Source organism: Xenopus tropicalis, chromosome 9 (genome assembly GCF_000004195.4).
Source record: "Xenopus tropicalis strain Nigerian chromosome 9, UCB_Xtro_10.0, whole genome shotgun sequence".
In the NCBI taxonomy this organism is placed as follows: domain Eukaryota; kingdom Metazoa; phylum Chordata; class Amphibia; order Anura; family Pipidae; genus Xenopus; species Xenopus tropicalis.
In genome coordinates, this window is record NC_030685.2 from 7468790 (window position 1) to 7493997 (window position 25208).

Sequence of the window (25208 nt, forward strand, 5' to 3'; positions counted from 1 at the left end):
AAAAACCCGGTGGGCCCTGGCCCTAGTGGGACTCGGAGGCCCAGAACTTGCCGGTGCTCCCCCGGTCGACTGTTCCTCCCCTGATGCATGCTCAGGGGAGGACGTCGGGTGGGGGCTCTTGTAGGAGGGTTTAGGGGGTGCGGGGGACGTGGCCAGCGAGAGCCCCGGTGGGCCCTGCACCCCCAGTCTGACCCTGGGCAACCCCCCTCCCATCCACTACCTGCCCCCTAACAAGCACATCCAGTGTCGGACAGGGGCGTTCCACTTTCCCAGTTAACCATCTCCTTCAGTTTTACAAAATCACACTCTTTATTCCAATGGATTTTTGGCTGAAAAGGGTGTGAACTTTCCAAGAATTCATAATTAAGCACTTTCTTCTTTGGGCCTTTACCATGATGATTATTATTAATTATAATCTACCGAATCCATAACAGTGATACTTCCAACTGCAGTTCAACATCCTTCTTCAGGATACACCCTATGTCCATGTGTTTAATAGATGATTTGCATGTATATATTTGCTTCCTCCTCCCCCATATGCGCAACTTTGCCTTCTCACTACCAAACTTCGCCTATCATTAGCCGCCCTGCCCGTTCTACAGCTGGAAGCAAACATGGATTTTGTCAGCAACAGGAGCTATCATATAATCCATAGCTTCAAGGTCACTAATGAATAAACAAATGCAAAAAACAAAGTTTTTGTTTTCTATGTGGCAAGTAGATTTGTAGATTTGTACTTGATCCCAACTAAGATATAATTACCCCTTATTGGGGGCAGAACAGCCCTATTGGGTTTATTTAATGGTTAAATGATTCCCTTTTCTCTGTAATAATAAAACAGTACCTGTACTTGATCCCAACTAAGATATAATAACCCCTTATTGGGGGCAGAACAGCCCTATTGGGTTTATTTAATGGTTAAATGATTCCCTTTTCTCTGTAATAATAAAACAGTACCTGTATGGGCACCCAAGGGTGCCTATATATAAATATGGCCCTGAAGAACAATTAGAAGCAATTTCAATGCAAGTTTCTGAGCTTTTGGCTAAGCGTCGACTTACATTGAAAATTAGTTCTCATTAAACACAAAGAACTTGCAGCAGTTAATACTCTGTGGGTATTATAATCTGTAAGTGTTGTTATATAATCAGGGTAGGGGGGCATTAGGATGGCACTTGTTATTGTGGCAAGCCTTAATGCTTTGTATCATTACTAGAAAGTAGGTTGCTCCCTGCCCTAAAAAAGTCCCCAAAAGACCCTCAAGGATAAAGGAATATTAGGGAAAACTATGATTTGTTTATAGTAATATATCAAGGAAGTCAAGGGGAAACCTTCATTTGCATGGGCACCACACCCTGTTTGTATTAATCTCTCAAACCATTTAATTTAACCAATGTTACAATGTAGAACACTTTCAATCTGGAGCAATACTGGAGTCTCTCTAGCGATATAATGCTGTCTTGGGTTCTCTGGTCACATTTGTTATATTGGCAGTACTGCAGGTCACCATGTAGTGTTGGTGGTCACCTCTGCGATCCAAAGTCCTCTGTAGTTGTGAAAGAGGCACACAGACTCTATGGTGGACCAGTGGTTTGGGGAATGCCCTGCCGGGGGGTGTTGGGTAGGGGGTTCCTCACGGTGAGGGCAGTGAGGGGGTTGGGGAATGCCCTGCCGGGGGATGTTGGGCAGGGGGTTCCTCACGGTGAGGGCAGTGAGGTTGGGGAATGTCCTGCCGGGGGATGTTGGGTAGGGGGTTCCTCACGGTGAGGGCAGTGAGGTTGGGGAATGCCTTGCCGGGGAATGTTGGGTAGGGGGTTCCTCACGGTGAGGGCAGTGAGGGGGTTGGGGAATGCCCTGCCGGGGATGTTGGGTAGGGGGTTCCTCACGGTGAGGGCAGTGAGGTTGGGGAATGCCCTGCCGGGGGATGTTGGGTAGGGGGTTCCTCACGGTGAGGGCAGTGAGGGGGTTGGGGAATGCCCTGCCGGGGGATGTTGGGTAGGGGGTTCCTCACGGGGAGGGCAGTGAGGGGGTTGGGGAATGCCCTGCCGGGGGATGTTGGGTAGGGGGTTCCTCACGGTGAGGGCAGTGAGGGGGTTGGGGAATGCCCTGCCGGGGAATGTTGGGTAGGGGGTTCCTCACGGGGAGGGCAGTGAGGGGGTTGGGGAATGCCCTGCCGGGGGATGTTGGGTAGGGGGTTCCTCACGGTGACGGCAGTGAGGGGGTTGGGGAATGCCCTGCCGGAGGATGTTGGGTAGGGGTTCCTCACAGTGAGGGCAGTGAGGTTGGGGAATGCCCTGCCGGGGGATGTTGGGTAGGGGGTTCCTCACGGTGAGGGCAGTGAGGGGGTTGGGGAATGCCCTGCCGGGGGATGTTGGGTAGGGGGTTCCTCACGGTGAGGGCAGTGAGGGGGTTGGGGAATGCCCTGCCGGGGGATGTTGGGTAGGGGGTTCCTCACGGTGAGGGCAGTGAGGGGGTTGGGGAATGCCCTGCCGGGGGATGTTGGGTAGGGGGTTCCTCACGGTGAGGGCAGTGAGGGGGTTGGGGAATGCCCTGCCGGGGGATGTTGGGTAGGGGGTTCCTCATGGTGAGGGCAGTGAGGGGGTTGGGGAATGCCCTGCCGGGGATGTTGGGTAGGGGGTTCCTCACGGTGACGGCAGTGAGGGGGTTGGGGAATGCCCTGCCGGAGGATGTTGGGTAGGGGGTTCCTCACAGTGAGGGCAGTGAGGTTGGGGAATGCCCTGCCGGGGGATGTTGGGTAGGGGGTTCCTCACGGTGAGGGCAGTGAGGGGGTTGGGGAATGCCCTGCCGGGGGATGTTGGGTAGGGGGTTCCTCACGGTGAGGGCAGTGAGGGGGTTGGGAAATGCCCTGCCGGGGGATGTTGGGTAGGGGGTTCCTCACGGTGACGGCAGTGAGGGGGTTGGGGAATGCCCTGCCGGGGGATGTTGGGTAGGGGGTTCCTCACGGTGAGGGCAGTGAGGGGGTTGGGGAATGCCCTGCCGGGGGATGTTGGGTAGGGGGTTCCTCACGGTGAGGGCAGTGAAGGGGTTGGGGAATGCCCTGCCGGGGGATTTGGGTAGGGGGTTCCTCACGGTGAGGGGCAGTGAGGGGTTGGGGAATGCCCTGCCGGGGGATGTTGGGTAGGGGGTACCTCACGGTGAGGGCAGTGAGGGGGTTGGGGAATGCCCTGCCGGGGGATTTTGGGTAGGGGGTTCCTCACGGTGAGGGCAGTGAGGTTGGGGAATGCCCTGCCGGGGGATGTTGGGTAGGGGGTTCCTCACGGTGAGGGCAGTGAAGGGGTTGGGGAATGCCCTGCCGGGGGATTTGGGTAGGGGGTTCCTCACGGTGAGGGCAGTGAGGGGGTTGGGGAATGCCCTGCCGGGGGATGTTGGGTAGGGGGTACCTCACGGTGAGGGCAGTGAGGGGGTTGGGGAATGCCCTGCCGGGGGATGTTGGGTAGGGGGTTCCTCATGGTGAGGGCAGTGAGGAGGTTGGGGAATGCCCTGCCGGGGGATGTTGGGTAGGGGGTTCCTCACGGTGAGGGCAGTGAGGGGGTTGGGTGGGGAATGCCCTGCCGGGGGGTGTTGGGTAGGGGGTTCCTCATGGTGAGGGCAGTGAGGGGGTTGGGGAATGCCCTGCCGGAGGATGTTGGGTAGGGGGTTCCTCACAGTGAGGGCAGTGAGGTTGGGGAATGCCCTGCCGGGGGATGTTGGGTAGGGGGTTGCTCACAGTGAGGGCAGTGAGGTTGGGGAATGCCCTGCCGGGGGATGTTGGGTAGGGGGGTTCCTCACAGTGAGGGCAGTGAGGTTGGGGAATGCCCTGCCGGGGGATGTTGGGTAGGGGGTTCCTCATGGTGAGGGCAGTAAGGGGGTTGGGGAATGCCCTGCCGGGGGATGTTGGGTAGGGGGTTCCTCACGGTGAGGGCAGTGAGGGGGTTGGGGAATGCCCTGCCGGGGGATGTTGGGTAGGGGGTTCCTCACGGTGACGGCAGTGAGGGGGTTGGGGAATGCCCTGCCGGGGGATGTTGGATAGGGGGTTCCTCATGGTGAGGGCAGTGAGGGGGTTGGGGAATGCCCTGCCGGGGGATGTTGGGTAGGGGGTTCCTCGCGGTGACGGCAGTGAGGGGGTTGGGGAATGCCCTGCCGGGGGATGTTGGGTAGGGGGTTCCTCACGGTGAGGGCAGTGAGGTTGGGGAATGCCCTGCCGGGGGATGTTGGGTAGGAGGTTCCTCGCGGTGAGGGCAGTGAGGGGGTTGTGGAATGCCCTGCCGGGGGATGTTGGGTAGGGGGTTCCTCACGGTGAGGGCAGTGAGGAGGTTGGGGAATGCCCTGCTAGGGGATTTTGGGTAGGGGGTTCCTCACGGTGAGGGCAGTGAGGGGGTTGGGGAATGCCCTGCCGGGGGATGTTGGGTAGGGGGTTCCTCACGGTGAGGGCAGTGAGGGGGTTGGGGAATGCCCTGCCGGGGGATGTTGGGTAGGGGGTTCCTCACGGTGAGGGCAGTGAGGGGGTTGGGGAATGCCCTGCCGGGGGATGTTGGGTAGGGGGATCCTCACGGTGAGGGCAGTGAGGAGGTTGGGGAATGCCCTGCCGGGGGATGTTGGGTAGGGGGTTCCTCACGGTGAGGGCAGTGAGGGGGTTGGGGAATGCCCTGCCGGGGGAAGTTGGGTAGGGGGTTCCTCACGGTGAGGGCAGTGAGGTTGGGGAATGCCCTGCCGGGGGATGTTGGGTAGAGGGTTCCTCACGGTGAGGGCAGTGAGGGGGTTGGGGAATGCCCTGCCGGGGGATGTTGGGTAGAGGGTTCCTCACGGTAAGGGCAGTGAGGGCGTTGGGGAATGCCCTGCCGGGGGATGTTGGGTAGGGGGTTCCTCACAGTGAGGGTAGTGAGGGGGTTGGGGAATGCCCTGCTGGGGGATAGTGATAAAAGCATCTCAGCTAAAAGCTTAACGACCAAGCATTGAGCAATGGGCAGAGGCAGGTTTATAAAAGGTCTACATTGAATAAGGAGCTACACATACTGTAGGACTAATGAGGTGGGCGGAGGAAAGAGACCAGAGGGCAGAAATACAAAAAGTACATAGAGAAAACAGATCAAGACCAGTACAGAGAGCCCCCAGTGGCTCAGTTGGGTAATGCGCCAGCAGTTCAAAGAATAGTCCAAGGATTGAGTCCCAGTAAGTCCTGACACCTGGAAAGGCTAAACAGGGCAGAGTAGATGAAGATTGGGAGGTGCTAGAATAGGACTGAGTAGGTGTGGAACAGGTCTAAGCAGGACAGTACAGAGCAGGCATTAAAGAGGAAAAATGGACAGGCTGGTTACGGGATACTATGGCAAGCCAAGGTAGCAGAGGCTAGAATGCTCAGACAAGGCAACGATTCTCACAGAAACACAATGCAAGTCAAATGCCAAAAATATCATGGTTCAGGCCAACTTTACCGGAAATCTATGAGGTTCACTGGTTAGGGAAAAGCAATAGGGAGGTCTCTGGTTCAAATCCAACCAAACAAATACTACACACGCCTCCCCAGCAAGCCCTTGGCCTCCAAAACAGGTCGATTTAATGGGGACATCTCACAAACACACACATAATGCTGTATTTATTACACTAGTCTTACAATTTAAGCATTTCATGTGAACTTCAGAACTATTGAAAATATTTATTGCATTTGTCTAATTAAAATAAATTGCTTCACTGGGTGAGAACTTTGGTCAACAGATGATTTGAGCAATTGACTTCTAAACGAGAACCGGCAAAAGGCAAAAATCTGACAACAAATTATCCATTTGTAGTACTGGTGCTGGTTGCGGGTGAACTATTACTGGTTTATTTGTATTTCCAGGTGAGGTGAATTTATGGGAGGAAAATATGTCTATCCTATGCAGAATTATTTGAGAACAAAGACTAGTTGGGATTATATACATCTACACATATATACACTATAATGGAGTTATTATTATTATTTTATTATTATTATTTATATAGCGCCATCATTTTACGCAGTGCTTTACAGAATAAGGGGGTACAGAAAACAGAACAGTTAACGTGTACATATAAATAATTCACAAAAATGGTTTGCAGTTACATTGGATGAGGATCGGAGACACTAGGGGGAGGGGGGAGAAGTTATTGTTGTTCATGGCTATTCAGCCGGTAATATTCATCCTACAGTCAGGCTGGAAGGTATATGGCTTTAGCCACTACAGGCCGCAGGGATGAATCAATCCAGCCCACACTGGCAAGCACAGAAGTGTAAACTCCAGGAAAGTTTTGTCTACAATAAATGCCAAAACTCAGTAGACCAACCAGGTATCAGCACTGAGGAGTAAAAATGAGGTTTTACAAGGTCCCCCTGTGGAAAAAGCATAAAAAGAACAGGCTAATCAATAAAACTGTGATGGTATTTTTTTTGGAGATGTGATAACCTAATAGAGTAAGGGTTTTCAAGAAAGTCCATGCCCTAGCAGGCCCCAGTATGAGAAAACTCCCATCATCCTCCTCTTCCCTGACCTGTGGTTACAGTGGGTGCCTGTACATGGTCACTTCTCTATGTCAAATGTTAATAATAATTATTATAATCTAACATTTAACAAAGAATAATAAACAATAATAATAAGCACCATCAAGTCAACTTTGACTCTTGGCAACCCTACTATTTCTCCGGAATATCTTTCACAAACTGGAAGACGGGGTGCAAAGTGCAAAAAAGTGGGTGCAAGCCACCATTTAATAATGCATTCCAGCTTCATTGAATTGCTGCAGGTTTCTGTGGTCCATTTTAAAGCACAGAGAACTGTGGCCACCCCATGAATACAGTATGGCAGGGCTGTATTCACGAAGGGCGGGACATGGTCCCCGACATTCAGTAATTGAGTGGGGACAGGGTTGGGCTGAGCCTGCCAATGTTTCTGTATCTGGCTAGGAGTTTAGGGCATGGACAGACCAGGGCAGTAAGGGCTGAGCTCGTGCACTTCTGCCCTATCTTCTGTTTGGATGTTCAGGCATCTCAGTGACATGCCCACGACTGGCATCACTGAATCTCTCCTTGTGATTGCTGCCCATCCTCTTTTCCTTTCAGCTTCTGCAAGCATAATTGTCTTTTCCAGTGGATTGGGTCATCTTAAATGTATGTAAATCTAAGCCAAAAATAAGACAGTTTCAATCTGGTCATTTGTGCTCCAAGTGGAAGGTCGGGATCAATGTGGTCAGTGATCTATTTGTTTATATTGCTTTCCTTCCACTGCATTTTTTAAAGTCTTCTTCATAAGAACAATGAAATGTATGGGTACACCCCTTTTCCTAAGAACATTCCCCAATTTAACAGGATCAATTCAGTCAAATAGATACAGTCAATAAAGTACACTTGTATTCCTTAGCTTTCTTTTATGATCCTCCTCAGCTCTACTAGGTACCACATCTTTATATGTTACAGTGCATTACAAATTACAGAATGTATCAAAAAAACATCTTAGTTCTTTTTAATTGATTCTTTGCCCCTGAGCCTTGGTTAAACAATCCCTATGTGAAATGCTTCCCACATTATCCCATTTTATCAACCATCATGATTAAATCAGCTACAATTGTTCCATATTGGCATTTCTAATGAAAAGAGCATATAAATACAATAAGCACAAAGGGGATTGGAGGGATACTCACTGGGTAAAATACATCAAGGCTAAGATGACAAGCGCCATGTTGGGCATTGATTCCATCCTGTTTGAGCCACTACGGACAGCAGGGATAATGGAACGAATCCATTCCATATGGGCAGGGACAGAACTATAAAGTTTAGGAATGCCAATTCCACAACCAATTCCATAACTCACGAGTCCAATCAAGTACCACCTGTCATTCTCATAACAAACCAGGGGTCCCCCACCATCGCCCTTTTAAGCAAACAAAAACAAAATACCCATTAACAAAGCAGTGTTGACAAACACAGCAATACTCTTGTAATGGTATTACTTGTACAATGAGATGTGCAATGTAGCCATATTTGGTGCTTTTGTTGGCATCATGAAGTGAGTTAAAATTCTGTACTTTGGGTCTCAAAGACAGGAGGGGTAAGATGCTTTTCAATTAGAAAACCGTCACCACCGGCCACTGCAGCAGGGAACCCAAAAGCACAATGTCAAACTGGGTCAAATATGACTATGAAGATTTTCATTCATCCAGGTCATGGTATATCTAGTATAAATAAATCCAAAGCAACTAGACTTGCAGAGTAATCACTGAAGACGTTTCACTACTCATCCGAGCAGCTTCTTCAGTTCAACTGACTGGTATGGGAAGTCCTCAGCATATGTACTCTTCCACTAATCCAATCACAATGGCACTTTGTAACTCTTCCACTAATCCAATCACAATGGCACTATGTAACTCTTCCACTAATCCAATCACAATGGCACTTTGTAACTCTTCCACTGATCCAATCACACTGGCACTATGTAACTCTTCCACTAATCCAATCACAATGGCACTGTGTAACTCTTCCACTAATCCAATCACACTGGCACTATGTAACTCTTCCACTAATCCAATCACACTGGCACTTTGTAACTCTTCCACTAATCCAATCACACTGGCACTATGTAACTCTTCCACTGATCCAATCACACTGGCACTATGTAACTCTTCCACTAATCCAATCACACTGGCACTTTGTAACTCTTCCACTAATCCAATCACACTGGCACTATGTAACTCTTCCACTAATCCAATCACACTGGCACTTTGTAACTCTTCCACTAATCCAATCACAATGGCACTGTGTAACTCTTCCACTAATCCAATCACAATGGCACTTTGTAACTCTTCCACTAATCCAATCACAATGGCACTTTGTAACTCTTCCACTAATCCAATCACAATGGCACTGTGTAACTCTTCCACTAATCCAATCACAATGGCACTTTGTAACTCTTCCACTAATCCAATCACAATGGCACTGTGTAACTCTTCCACTAATCCAATCACAATGGCACTGTGTAACTCTTCCACTAATCCAATCACAATGGCACTTTGTAACTCTTCCACTAATCCAATCACACTGGCACTATGTAACTCTTCCACTAATCCAATCACAATGGCACTTTGTAACTCTTCCACTAATCCAATCACAATGGCACTTTGTAACTCTTCCACTAATCCAATCACAATGGCACTTTGTAACTCTTCCACTAATCCAATCACAATGGCACTTTGTAACTCTTCCACTAATCCAATCACACTGGCACTTTGTAACTCTTCCACTAATCCAATCACAATGGCACTTTGTAACTCTTCCACTAATCCAATCACAATGGCACTTTGTAACTCTTCCACTAATCCAATCACAATGGCACTTTGTAACTCTTCCACTAATCCAATCACAATGGCACTTTGTAACTCTTCCACTAATCCAATCACAATGGCACTTTGTAACTCTTCCACTAATCCAATCACAATGGCACTTTGTAACTCTTCCACTAATCCAATCACAATGGCACTTTGTAACTCTTCCACTAATCCAATCACAATGGCACTTTGTAACTCTTCAGAAAGGAGACATCTGAAACTCACAGAGGTGTGAATGCTGTGGGGTTACTTTGAGAGGATTACCAAAGTATCATGCAACTTATCGAAACAGGTGTTACTTGTTAGAGTTGCATGAATGGATGTGTGGAGAGTTCTGAAACTGCCGGGGTACCGATGTTAGAACAGCATTGTATGTAGCAGACAGATGGTGTCGATGGCCCCCGCCTTTGTTTAGGGATAGTTTCTCCACTTTAACATGAATGGCCTCTTTTACATTCTTGCAACTCTAACAAGTAACACGTGTTTCAATGAGTTGCATGATACTTTGGTAATCCTTTCAAAGTAACTCACAGCATTCAGATGTCACCTCTCTGAAGAATTACAAAGTGCCATTGTGATTGGATTAGTGGAAGCGTTACAAAGTGCCAGTGTGATTGGATTAGTGGAAGAGTTACAAAGTGCCAGTGTGATTGGATTAATGGAAGAGTTACAAAGTGCCATTGTGATTGGATTAGTGGAAGCGTTACAAAGTGCCAGTGTGATTGGATTAGTGGAAGAGTTACAAAGTGCCATTGTGATTGGATTAGTGGAAGAGTTACACAGTGCCATTGTGAGTGGATTAGTGGAAGAGTTACAAAGTGCCATTGTGATTGGATTAGTGGAAGAGTTACATAGTGCCATTGTGATTGGATTAGTGGGAGAGTTACATAGTGCCATTGTGATTGGATTAGTAGAAGAGTTACAAAGTGCCATTGTGATTGGATTAGTGGAAGAGTTACAAAGTGCCATTGTGATTGGATTAGTGGAAGAGTTACAAAGTGCCAGTGTGATTGGATTAGTGGAAGAGTTACAAAGTGCCAGTGTGATTGGATTAGTGGAAGAGTTACAAAGTGCCAGTGTGATTGGATTAGTGGAAGAGTTACATAGTGCCATTGTGATTGGATTAGTGGAAGAGTTACAAAGTGCCATTGTGAGTGGATTAGTGGAAGAGTACATATGCTGAGGGCTTCCCATACCAGTCAGTTGAACTGAAGAAGCTGCTCGGATGAGTAGTAAAATGTCTTCAATGATTACTCAACAAGTCCAGTTGCTTTAGATTTATTTATACTAGATATACTGGGTCAAATAGTTTCTTGCTTATCAGTAATGCCACTCACCTGGCAGGAGTCTCTTCCTTTATGTATATTCATTGCACATATAATGTCATCTGTTATGCCAATGTATTTGTCTTTTAATGCCGACTTATATAAATCCCTACAGTCTTCTAAAGTTATCAAACGCACTTCCACCTCTTGTAGAATATCAGGCCTTGGTTTGGTACCTGTAAGCGAAAGCAATATTAGCAACTGGTATCTTTATAAATTGTATATTTCTACATATGATGGCACATTTATGTATGCAGGGGCAAAGTGCAAAATCCCATGTAAAATTGTGTTCTTTAACAATGTTCAGAAAAATAGTTGCACCTATACATGTTTCTGGTTCAACCTGCTTTGATGTATTGCATGCAGTTGCGTGCAAGGCACAAGTTGAACCGATGCAAGAGGGACCTGCAATTGGCAGTTGCCGTAAAGGAGATGGAGCCACAATATTACTGGAAAGTTTTACCTTATTTGTGTTAACAGCCATAGAAGCTTCCTGTGTGTGTTTAAGATAGCAGCTTCCATTTTAGCTTGGTCTCAGTAGCTTCCGTACTGCTGGTATCTCAGATTATAGCAGAGAGGGAAGGGGGAAAGAGCAGAAGGGAGGGGGAGAGAAAAGCAAGCTGTGCAGACTCATGCCCTGCCCTGAAGGAAGCCTGACCCAGAAGAACATGAGTACACAAAAGAAGAAAATAAATCCTGTGTTTCTTTTGATAGAGAACTCAGTGCCGTGTTTCTGTGAGTGCTTATGGTTGTATTTATATAGACCTTTCTGATAAAGCTTACAGAGTCTTTAACCTTTCCTTGTTCGTTAAGGGGGTGTTTCTTACTTTCCATAACTCTATTACACATTTAGGGGTATATTTATCATGCTGTGTAAAAAGTGGAGTGAAGCATTACTGCCGATGTTGCCCGAGGCAACCAATCAGCTATTAGATTTCAACAGTTAGAAAACCAAAGCAAAGCATCTGATTGGCTGCTATGAGCAACATCACAGGTAATGTTTCACTCCACTTTTTACACAGCATGATAAATATACCCCTTTGTAAAGCAAAAGAATAATACGCCAATGGTGTTTCTTGAGGCATGTTCCGGTAGTGCCACCATTTGTGTGACTAAGAAGGAATATTACTAGAACTAGTGTTTGAGTTACCAATGTGGGCACTAATTAGCATCCACATTGTTAAATAGCCTGTATTTTCTCTGGGAAAAAAGTATGCATTGTGGGTAAAAATGACGGCAATTAAAGGGTACTTTAACATTTAATTGGGGGCACCGTGTCCGGGTTTTAGATCAGGGACCAAATGTTTACAGGTTCTAGATTTAATATATGTGTGTTGTGGGGTTCTCGACATTAAATACTCACTATTATACTCAGTGTCTCCCCAGCCAGTCACTATGCAACTATGGCCGGGCCGAAATTCAACTGAAGGCGCAGGCAGACAGGCCGGAAGGATGAAGTCCGTGAAGGGCACGTTCCGTGAAAGTTCTAGAAGAGCAATGTCATAAGGGAATTTTGCTTCATTGTATAGATGATGTTTAATGATCCTTTTCACTGGAACAGAAACTTCCTCCTTGAGGTTCCCAGTTATTTTGTAGGCCCCGAGGATGACGATAACGGAGGAGGCATTTACCCTTGAGAACAATTAAGACCAACTGTTATGACTGTTCTATGCTCCATAGAATTTCTACATATGTGACAATCTGATATAACGGTGGAATCTTATTACTGTATATACTTGAGTATAAGCCTAGTTTTTCAGCACCCAAAATGTGCTGAAAAAGTCCCCCTCGGCTTATACTCGAGTCGGGAGCATTGGGTCCCTCCAGACTAGCACCCTCTGTCCTTTGTGTGCAAATTAGGCCCCCTGCAACCAGACCCTCCAGTGCCTGTTGTTTTTGTAAACCCTCTTCTCCACTTACAGAGCTAGTTTACTGTTTTTCTTTGAAATAAATATTGAAAAACATTTAACCCACTGATGCCTCAATTAATGTAATTTTATTGGTATTTATTTTGATTATTAAAACTTAGCAGTAGCGGCTGCATTTCCCACCCTAGGCTTATACTCGAGTCAATAAGTTTTTCCAGTTTTCTTAGGTAAAATTAGGTACCTCGGCTTATATGCGGATCAGCTTATACTTGAGTATTTACGGTAATTATTTTACTTAATATTGGCACACATACATATACATAACACATACGTAATACCGGGTACATTTTAAGCACTTTAGTAAGCCACAGCTCGCAATTAGTAAATCACTTTTGGCCAATTATTGAAGGGGTTGTAAACCTAAACCTACTGCCATCCTGACTAGTTTTTTTTAATAGAAGTTGCTAAAAAACTTAATTATAGATGCAAGAAAATTCACCATTGAGAATTCCACTGATCAAAAACTTCATTATAAATGCAAAAGAAGTGACCAATGAGAATGCTGATTCCCAGCACTGTGTCAGGCCCCTTGCTGGTACCTTACATATAGAGATAATGATGGCATTTTCCCGTCATTATATGGCACAGGAATCAGACATGGGGATAAAGGGACAGACTTGTTCAGTGCTGGGAAACTGTGCTTAATGCTCCCAACTCCAATTGCAGGAACAGAGAACAGGGAGCCAGATTTATACAGATCAGCTGGGATTCTCATTGGAGGATTCTTTTGCATTTCAATGCTGCCAATGCGGGCCCTAGAGAGCTGGGAAAGTTTTATTGTGCAATATTGCTTTAAGAATACAGCCCTGATGTTGCTGGACTACAGCTCCCAGCATGCCTCACCCTTCATTATATGTTATTCTGGGATTTGTAGTCCAGCAACAACTGAGTTGAATATTTTACTATGTGTTGGAATAATTTCCCATTGGCCTCTTTTGTGCATAGTTATTAAGCTCTTTTAAACTCAGGAACAAGTTATTCACACTATGTATATTGGTTGACATTTGGACTCATTGAGACATAAAACATAAAACAATTTTTATGACTGTTTTATGTCTCAAGGAAAATGGTAAAATCAAATAGACCATTGATTAAATTCATACTTTTAATTTCAAATTCTCTGGTATTGTTTCCCCCAACCAGAGTGTGGGCTCTATTAATCTGCACTTTCAGTGGGGTAAACAGTTTTCCACCAATAGGTAAACAGCTTTAGAAGCTTTCTCCTTTTACTTAAGACAGCAGCTGCCATTATAAGTAGCTTCCTTCCTGCAGCTCTAGCCATTATAACTAAGATCACACACTCCTAAGGGAGGGGGGAGAAAGTTCTTAGCATTCTGGTGGGAGCAGGAGAGAGGAAAGAACTGCGCAGACTCTGGCCATGGGAATTAAGGCAGTTTCTGAGAGAGGAAGTCACTGGAACATCATGTTTATGGAAAAAGAGACAAGAAATCCTGTGTTTCTTTTGATAGAGGACTCAGTGCAGCATTACTGTGAGTGCTTATGGCTGTATTGATATAGACCTTTCTGATAAAGCTACTGAGTGTTTACCTTTTACCTTTCCTTCACCTTTATCTGGTTACTTTGGAAAATTCACTCACATACTGACCTTTCCACACAATGGGCTACAGTCAAAACAAAGCTGCTACTGATGAGGGTTCCACCGCAGTTTTTTATACCAGAATGCCACACAACCACTTGCCAAGGGTTCTGCCCCTTTTTTGTATCCTGCCCTCCCACAATTCGGCTGCTGACCACCACAGGCTTTCCACAGACGTCAGCTAGAGGAGACATAAAGGTGCGGCGTTGGCCGTTAGAACAGGAGCTGGTAAAGAGTGATAATATTACATGTATAAGGTGGCCAGTTCAATTGTATATCCTATCTGTCCAATAGGCAATTGATTTGCCTGCATGCCGAGGAGTAGAATGGTTTCTGTGCAGCTTTGCACTTGCATCTAAAGGGATGGATCAGCCAGTTAATATGCAAAAGAATCCTCCAATGAGAATCCCAGCTGATCTGTATAAATCCGGCTCCCTGTTCTCTGTTCCTGCAATTGGAGTTGGGAGCATTAAGCACAGTTTCCCAGCACTGAACAAGTCTGTCCCTTTATCCCCATGTCTGATTCCTGTGCCATATAATGACGGGAAAATGCCATCATTATCTCTATATGTAAGGTACCAGCAAGGGGCCTGACACAGTGCTGGGAATCAGCATTCTCATTGGTCAGTTCATTTGCATATGTAATCAAGAGACCCTAAAACTAAACCCAACTATAAAGCTGTCCCACGGCACCTCCTTCTCTGTGCAGCAGGGTTTAGTGTCCCTTTAATCCATTATTTAAATAACATTAAATCTTAATCTTCCAGGAATGTATGTGAATGCATAATGCGGCAACAGTAATTTGTTGATCAGTTCCAGGTAGTAAGGTGGAAAAGCTACAGTTCCAAAACATGGTACAGGTATGGAACCCGTTATTGAGAATGCTTGGGACCGGGGGTTTTCCGGATAAGGGTTCTTTCCGTAATTCGGGTCTCCAACCTGAACTCTGCTAATAAAATTATTTAAACAGTAATTAAACCCAATAGGGCTGTTCTACCCCCAATAAGGGGTAATTATATCTTAGTTGGGATCAAGTACAGGTACTGTTTTATTATTACAGAGAAAAGAGAATCATTTAACCATTAAATAAACCCAATAGGGCTGTTCTGCCCCCAATAAGGGGTAATTATATCTTAGTTGGGATCAAGTACAGGTACTGTTTTATTATTACAGAGAAAAGGGAATCATTTAACCATGAAATAAACCCAATAGGGCTGTTCTGCCCCCAATAAGGGGTAATTATATCTTAGTTTGGATCAAGTACAGGTACTGTTTTATTATTACAGAGAAAAGAGAATCATTTAACCATTAAATAAACCCAATAGGGCTGTTCTGCCCCCAATAAGGGGTAATTATATCTTAGTTTGGATCAAGTACAGGTACTGTTTTATTATTACAGAGAAAAGAGAATCATTTAACCATTAAATAAACCCAATAGGGCTGTTCTGCCCCAATAAGGGGTAATTATATCTTAGTTGGGATCAAGTACAGGTACTGTTTTATTATTACAGAGAAAAGGGAATCATTTAACCATGAAATAAACCCAATAGGGCTGTTCTGCCCCCAATAAGGGGTAATTATATCTTAGTTGGGATCAAGTACAGGTACTGTTTTATTATTACAGAGGAAAGGGAAATCATTTTTAAAATTGTAAATTATTTGACTAAAATAGAGTCCATGGGAGATGGCCTTTCAGTAATTCAGAACTTTCTGGATAATGGGTTTCCGGATAAGGGGTCTGATACCTGTACCAAAATACAAAATGTGTGGGACATAAGGAATTAATTTATGCTTTACTTACTTGGCTCATTGCCATCTCCTTCTTGAGCAAATCCATAGTTTCCTAAAAAATAATAAGCAGAAATACATCTAATTCAAAAAGGATTTGTGCATATTTGGTAGAATATATATATATAAGACAGAAGACCATGCTCACCTTCAGTCTACAGGTTTTTATACAAGACACAGAGTAATATCGTACATTGGGAATATTTAGCATTAAGCCTTCCAGCCCTTATTCTGTGAAAGGATACTTGGGGTTGTTCTTCAGTAAATTACACTGTATGGCATTCTTTTGAGTTGAGATTACACATTTTATTTATACATTTGTTTAGAAATTTATAAACAGAGAAAAGGGAATCATTTAACCATGAAATAAACCCAATAGGGCTGTTCTGCCCCCAATAAGGGGTAATTATATCTTAGTTGGGATCAAGTACAGGTACTGTTTTATTATTACAGAGAAAAGGGAATCATTTAACCATTAAATAAACCCAATAGGGCTGTTCTGCCCCAATAAGGGGTAATTATATCTTAGTTGGGATCAAGTACAGGTACTGTTTTATTATTACAGAGAAAAGGGAATCATTTAACCATTAAATAAACCCAATAGGGCTGTTCTGCCCCAATAAGGGGTAATTATATCTTAGTTGGGATCAAGTACAGGTACTGTTTTATTATTACAGAGAAAAGGGAATCATTTAACCATGAAATAAACCCAATAGGGCTGTTCTGCCCCCAATAAGGGGTAATTATATCTTAGTTGGGATCAAGTACAGGTAATGTTTTATTATTACAGAGAAAAGGGAATCATTTAACCATGAAATAAACCCAATAGGGCTGTTCTGCCCCCAATAAGGGGTAATTATATCTTAGTTGGGATCAAGTACAGGTACTGTTTTATTATTACAGAGAAAAGGGAATCATTTAACCATTAAATAAACCCAATAGGGCTGTTCTGCCCCAATAAGGGGTAATTATATCTTAGTTGGGATCAAGTACAGGTACTGTTTTATTATTACAGAGAAAAGGGAATCATTTAACCATGAAATAAACCCAATAGGGCTGTTCTGCCCCCAATAAGGGGTAATTATATCTTAGTTGGGATCAAGTACAGGTACTGTTTTATTATTACAGAGAAAAGGGAATAATTTAACCATGAAATAAACCCAATAGGGCTGTTCTGCCCCAATAAGGGGTAATTATATCTTAGTTGGGATCAAGTACAGGTACTGTTTTATTATTACAGAGAAAAGGGAATCATTTAACCATTAAATAAACCCAATAGGGCTGTTCTGCCCCAATAAGGGGTAATTATATCTTAGTTGGGATCAAGTACAGGTACTGTTTTATTATTACAGAGAAAAGGGAATCATTTAACCATGAAATAAACCCAATAGGGCTGTTCTGCCCCCAATAAGGGGTAATTATATCTTAGTTGGGATCAAGTACAGGTACTGTTTTATTATTACAGAGAAATTTAGCATTTTCTCCTGCAAATTTTTTGATGGATAAGTATTGATAATTCAAGTTTCAAAAAACCAACATAGTTTTTTGCCATATAGTGTAGTTATCTTCCCATTCAGGATGGCATAAGGAGATAGTAGTAACAAAATCCTATTATACCCAAGCATCAAAATATAAATAATTATAATGAATACAAATAAAAACAGAATCAGTAATTCATATTTATATTTATATCGACTCTTATCAGTTTGTTGCTCAGAAATAAGTGTTTTTGAATGAATAAATCAAGGAAAATTGCAAAGTTAGGGATGTGGTAGATCCCAGACCAAGGCTTTATGGGCCGCAGAGACACTTACCCAGGTTGAGTAGAAACAGAGCTCTGATTAAATGGAACCAGTCCATGATTCGTTCCTATGGCCACTGAGCACAGAGACTGGCTGTGTTTCTACTTTATACTGTGGGAGGGTTGCCAGACCAGTTTCTTAATTTAGTAATCAATATTAATTAGATATAAAACATTCCCATCCTTCCCTTCCCCTATGTGTTTAGAGTTGACATGTTTGAATAGTCTTTATATTTGTTATCCAACTTCCGTATCAATAACAGGGGCATCAGCTGCCATCTTCACCAGTCAGAATGGTGGCAGCCCCATCTTTGGTTTATAAATGAGACTGGAGAAAGCTGAAGATTCATGGAAAGATTCAGGTACCTGCAAAGGAGTGAAATCTCTATATTGCCAGTCCTAAACCATGCCAGGAGAGGACTCGTAGCAACAAATGTGGCGCTTGCATGGGAATGACAGTATATTTCTTTCTAAAGCAAGGTGTTGATTGTAGAAGTTGATGAAAAACATAATTACACATGGAAACCAATTCCCCAATGAGAATTCTACTGACCCAAAACTTAATTATAGATGCAAGAGAAGTGACCAATGAGAATGCTGATTCCCAGCACTGTGTCAGGCCCCTTGCTGGTACCTTACATATAGAGATAATGATGTCATTTTCCCGTCATTATATGGCACAGGAATCAGACATGGGGATAAAGGGACAGACTTGTTCAGTGCTGGGAAACTGTGCTTAATGCTCCCAACTCCAATTGCAGGAACAGAGAACAGGGAGCCAGATTTATACAGATCAGCTGGGATTCTCATTGGAGGATTCTTTTGCATTTCAATGCTGCCAATGCGGGCCCTAGAGAGCTGGGAAAGTTTTATTGTGCAATATTGCTTTAAGAATACAGCCCTGATGTTGCTGGACTACAGCTCCCAGCATGCCTCACCCTTCATTATATGTTACATTATTCTGGGATTTGTAGTCCAGCAACAGCTGAGTAACATTTGGTTGAGCTGTGCCGTACAGCAGGGTTTAGTGCCCCTTTAAACAGGGGTCCCCAACCTTTTTACCCGTGAACCACAATGAAATGTAAAAAGAGATTGGGAGCAACATCGTTTAACCATGAAATAAACCCAATAGGGCTGTTCTGCCCCCAATAAGGGGTAATTATATCTTAGTTGGGATCAAGTACAGGTACTGTTTTATTATTACAGAGAAAAGGGAATCATTTAACCATGAAATAAACCCAATAGGGCTGTTCTGCCCCAATAAGGGGTAATTATATCTTAGTTGGGATCAAGTACAGGTACTGTTTTATTATTACAGAGAAAAGGGAATCATTTAACCATTAAATAAACCCAATAGGGCTGTTCTGCCCCCAATAAGGGGTAATTATATCTTAGTTGGGATCAAGTACAGGTACTGTTTTATTATTACAGAGAAAAGGGAATCATTTAACCATTAAATAAACCCAATAGGGCTGTTCTGCCCCCAATAAGGGGTAATTATATCTTAGTTGGGATCAAGTACAGGTACTGTTTTATTATTACAGAGAAAAGGGAATCATTTAACCATTAAATAAACCCAATAGGGCTGTTCTGCCCCCAATAAGGGGTAATTATATCTTAGTTGGGATCAAGTACAGGTACTGTTTTATTATTACAGAGAAAAGGGAATCATTTAACCATTAAATAAACCCAATAGGGCTGTTCTGCCCCAATAAGGGGTAATTATATCTTAGTTGGGATCAAGTACAGGTACTGTTTTATTATTACAGAGAAAAGGGAATCATTTAACCATTAAATAAACCCAATAGGGCTGTTCTGCCCCAATAAGGGGTAATTATATCTTAGTTGGGATCAAGTACAGGTACTGTTTTATAATTATAGAGAATACTTTTTAAAAATTAGAATTATTTGCTTTTAATGGAGTCTATGAGAGATGGCCTTTATGTAATTTGGAACTTTCTGGATAATGGGTTTCCGGATAAGTGGTACTATACCTGTATTATGAAATCTGATTGGTCTGGTAGCAAAACATTGACTCAACTTGATTCAATTCAACTTGATCTAGTGCATAAAGGTAAAATATACCCCTGTATTTGACATGAGCTTATTCAGCTAAACGTATAAAAGGTGTAAACCTACCAGAATTGGCAAAAATAAATGTAAATGTATTTTCTTTTTAAGTAGACATACCTGATTCTACACATTGAATGGGAACCATGATTGACTATATATATGGTTTGAAGGGCAATGAAAGTGAAAGCGAGAAAGAACTCATTTTATACATTCATTATTTTTAATTGCATTCAATTGCCGGGGAATCACCTATTTAGAGCTGCTTCCCTGTAATTATACCCTGGGCTGCTTGTATATATCTGTGCCTATTATTATTATTATTCTTGGAGTGGCACAATAACATGGAAAGAACCTATTTAATGTTAATGAGGGTGACTTTTCTTTCCCAGAGAAGGAATTGGTTGGTCATCAGGAACCATGATAAAGGAAGGGAAACATGGACCCATTTTATCATGTGCCATGAACTACAAAGCTGGGGGAATTCATGATAAATAAATATAATATATGCAATTAATAAATGGTGTTAATGCAAATATATTCCCTGTACAGCATAGTAAAACATGAAAGCCCACTTTTTTTGTGTAATAGCAATTGGGAAGGGAGCAAGATAGCAGCTCCCAGTAGGTATCAGAATAGCACTCAATAGTAAGAAATCCAAGTCCGACTTGGGACTCCTCCAGTTACATGGGAGTAGGAGAAACAATAGGTTAGCTGAAAGCAGTTCCAATGTGTAGCGCTGGCTGAAAGCTCAGACTCAGGCACACTTTACTGCTGCGCTGCAAGTTGGAGTGATATCCCCCCCCCTCACCCCCAGCAGCCGATCAGCAGAACAATGGGAAGGGAGCAAGATAGCAGCTCCCAGTAGGCATCAGAATAGCACTCAATAGTAAGAAATCCAAGTCCGGCTTGGGACTCCTCCAGTTACATGGGAGTAGGAGTAACAATAGGTTAGCTGAAAGCAGTTCTAATGTGTAGCGCTGGCTCCTTCTGAAAGCTCAGACTCAGGCACACTTTACTGCTGCGCTGCAAGTTGGAGTGATATCCCTCCCCCTCACCCCCAGCAGCCGATCAGCAGAACAATGGGAAGGGAGCAAGATAGCAGCTCCCAGTAGGCATCAGAATAGCACTCAATAGTAAGAAATCCAAGTCCGGCTTGGGACTCCTCCAGTTACATGGGAGTAGGAGAAACAATAGGTTAGCTGAAAGCAGTTCTAATGTGTAGCGCTGGCTGAAAGCTTAGACTCAGGCACACTTTACTGCTGCGCTGCAAGTTGGAGTGATACCCTCCCCCCTCACCCCCAGCAGCCGATCAGCAGAACAATGGGAAGGGAGCAAGATAGCAGCTCCCAGTAGGTATCACAATAGCACTCAATAGTAAGAAATCCAAGTCTTGCTTGGGACCCCTCCAGTTACATGCGAGTAGGAGAAACAATAGGTTAGCTGAAAGCAGTTCTAATGAAAAGTTCAAACTCAGGCACACTTTACTGATAGTATCCCTTAAATCCTTCTTTATCCTGATTTGCATATTCAGCCAAATCTTTTATAAAGAATTCAGGGTTGGCCAAATCCAAAAATAGTGAATTAGATGCATCCTCCCTACATTAAGCACAGTTTCCCAGCACTGAACAAGTCTGTCCCTTTATCCCCATGTCTGATTCCTGTGCCATATAATGACGGGAAAATGACATCATTATCTCTATATGTAAGGTACCAGCAAGGGGCCTGACACAGTGCTGGGAATCAGCATTCTCATTGGTCACTTCTCTTGCGTCTTTAATGAAGTTTTTTATCAGTAGAATTCTCATTGGGGAATTGGTTTCCATGTGTAATTACGTTTTTCATCAACTTCTTCCAATCAACACCTTGCTTTCTAAAGAAATATACTGTCATTCCCATGCAAGTCCCCTCCTAGCATGGTTTATGCTCATTGGTCAGTTCTTTTGTATTAATAAATAATAATTGCTATTGGTGAATTTATTGCTAGTGAAACATTGAAACCCACTCCCAAGTTTTTGCCAATAAGCGCTCAATTTAACATTTATATTTATGAATAGTGATGGGCGAAATGTTTCGCCAGGCATGGATTCGCGGTAAATTTCCGCCTTTCACCATTGGCGGATTGTTTCGCGGAATGGATGAAAAAATTTGGCGTGGAAAAATTCGCCGTAAGTCCAAAAATTGTCGCCGGCGTCAAAAAAGAATAGTCGCGGGCGTCAAAAGAATAGCTGCTTGACGAAATAATAGCCGTGGGTGACAAAAGAATATCATAGCAGCGCGACAAAATAATAGCCGTGCGACAAAATAAAAGCCGTGGGCAACAAAATAATAGCAGCACGACAAAATAATAGCCGTGCGACAAAATAATCGCTGCGGGCGACAAAATAATAGCAGTGTAACAAAATAATAGCTGTGTAACAAAATAATAGCAGTGTAACAAAATAATAGCTGTGTAACAAAATAATAGCAGTGTAACAAAATAATAGCTGTGTAACAAAATAATAGCAGTGTAACAAAATAATAGCAGTGTAACAAAATAATAGCTGTGTAACAAAATAATAGCAGTGTAACAAAATAATAGCAGTGTAACAAAATAATAGCAGTGTAACAAAATAATAGCAGTGTAACAAAATAATAGCTGTGTAACAAAATAATAGCAGTGTAACAAAATAATAGCAGTGTAACAAAATAATAGCTGTGTAACAAAATAATAGCTGTGTAACAAAATAATAGCAGTGTAACAAAATAATAGCAGTGTAACAAAATAATAGCTGTGTAACAAAATAATAGCAGTGTAACAAAATAATAGCAGTGTAACAAAATAATAGCAGTGTAACAAAATAATAACAGTGTAACAAAATAATAGCTGTGTAACAAAATAATAGCTGTGTAACAAAATAATAGCAGTGTAACAAAATAATAGCTGTGTAACAAAATAATAGCTGTGTAACAAAATAATAACAGTGTAACAAAATAATAGCTGTGTAACAAAATAATAGCTGTGTAACAAAATAATAGCAGTGTAACAAAATAATAGCTGTGTAACAAAATAATAACAGTGTAACAAAATAATAGCAGTGTAACAAAATAATAGCTGTGTAACAAAATAATAGCTGTGTAACAAAATAATAGCTGTGTAACAAAATAATAGCAGTGTAACAAAATAATAGCTGTGTAACAAAATAATAGCAGTGTAACAAAATAATAGCAGTGTAACAAAATAATAGCTGTGGGTGGAAAAAATTTTTGCCGCACGACATTTTCGCCGTTTCGCGAATGTTTCGCAGATCTTTTGAAAGATTCGCGAATTTTTCGGCGAAGCGAAACGGAACTGATTCGCTCATCACTATTTATGAATTACAATTGAAGTTATGTTTGTAAATAAACTTTTTAATGGGAAAACCTTGCTCTGCCGCTATTGAACAGGAAAGGGAATGTGCTCATTTGCACAAGAGATGAAACTACGAAAGTTACAGAATGTGGAATGGTTGGTTGCTATGTGAGATGGATGGACTGGGTGGAAATGGGAGATAAAATAATAATAATATACTGTAATTACAGTGTTCAGAATTGCTTCAGTTATATATTTACTACTGATGGAATGTAATTGGTTTCAATACCTTATGTAACAAGGCCGGGAAGGCTCTGCCGGTTGGTAAGTATAATCTCACTTGCGTGATTATATCTGGGCTATTCCCTAACCAAGAACCTGGGCACATACCTGCCATTTAGCTGGGCCTTTGCTAAAGGGAATAGGAGGAAGCAGGTTAGTTCCAGGGACTTTTTTTAGCTTCTTATTTTTGCTCAGAAATAAAATAGCTCATCCCCAACACGGCCATATAATATGTAACAGCAACGGCAATAGTTTGTAGATACGACGCTATCCAGGACAATTGCATAAAGGGCATTGCATCACTTCTTCCCATCTCCTATTATGCACTGCGGCAACAGGGCGGCCATATTCACTTATTGCCAAATGTAGCCAATACACCATAGCGGGGCATATAGTGCTTCTTATGTGCAGACGGTTGCGGCCGGGATCTGCCCCATTGGCACCAGGTTGGAGGCAGTGATGGTCACTAGTGATGAGCGAATCTGTCCCATTTTGCCGAAAAATTTGCGCATCTTTCAAAAGAAATTTGAAAGAATCGCGAAACAGGGGAAAAAATTTTGTGTGACAATTCTTTTGCGAGCACCAAGTCTTTCAACAAGAGAGACAATTTTTTTGACGAAAGACAATTCTCTTTGGTGCGAGAGACAAAACGATGAGATGACAAAACTTTTAGGCGCGACAATTCTTTTGATGAGAGACAATTCTTTTTGACGCAAGAGACAGTTCTTTTTGACATAAGACAATTCTTTTGATGATGAGAGACAATTCTTTTGATGAGAGAGACAATACGTTGATGCACAACAATTCTTTTGACGAGAGAGACGGTTCTTTTTGGCGCGATAGACAATTCTTTTGATGAGAGAGACAATACGTTGACATGCGACAGTTCTTTTGATGAGAGACAATTCTTTTTGACGCAAGAGACAATTCATTTTGACGGAAGAGACAATTCTTTTGATGATGAGAGACAATTCTTTTTGACGCAAGAGACAATTTTTGGCTCAAGACACTTCTTTTTGACAAAAGAGCCAATTTTTATGATGAGAGAGACAATACGTTGACGCACAACAATTCTTTTGACGAGAGAGACAATTCTTTTGATGAGAGAGACTATACGTTGACACGCGACAATTCTTTTGACCCAAGAGACAATTCTTTTTGACGCAAGAGAATTCTTTTGATGATGAGAGACAATTCTTTTTGACGCAAGAGACAATTTTTTTGATGAAAGAGACATTCTTTTTGGCATGAGAGACAATTCTTTTGATGAGAGACACTTTTTTGATGCAAGAGACGATTCTTTTGATGAGAGAGACAATATGTTGACACACGACAATTCTTTTGACGAGAGAGACAATTCTTTTTGGCGCAAGACAATTCTTTTGATGAGAGACACTTCTTTTTGACGCAAGAGACAATTCTTTTGATGAGAGAGACGATACATTGACACACAACAATTCTTTTGACGAGAGAGACAATTCTTTTTGGCGCAAGACAGAAATTCGCTGCAAATCCATGCCTGGTGAATTTTTTCGCCCATCACTAATGGTCACCGCTCCATAAACGATCCTCCTCCATCTGTAGCTGGGGCACTGAGAGAGACCAGGTGAATGGATCCCATAAGTGGGGGGAGAATAAATACTGTAGCTCTAAAGTTAAAGCCATTGGTATCTCAAGAGGAACTCAGTGACCCCCCCCCCCCCCATCATGGCACTCTAACAACCCTTAGAACTGAATTTTAGGAAATGACTTCAGA

The 25208-nt window shown here is 42.9% G+C and overlaps 1 protein-coding gene across 1 annotated transcript; it reads right to left on the reverse strand.

Annotated features, from left to right (window-relative positions):
* Positions 1-7646: 7646 nt before the first annotated feature.
* Positions 7647-17852, reverse strand: LOC101732036 (serine protease 27). The gene is made up of 6 exons (XM_031893372.1): positions 17783-17852; positions 15982-16023; positions 14190-14361; positions 12019-12287; positions 10668-10831; positions 7647-7880 (listed from the first exon to the last, which is right to left on the reverse strand). The coding sequence occupies exons 1-6, from the start codon at positions 17826-17828 to the stop codon at positions 7647-7649; spliced, it is 927 nt and encodes a 308-aa protein (XP_031749232.1). The 5' UTR covers positions 17829-17852.
* Positions 17853-25208: the final 7356 nt, after the last annotated feature.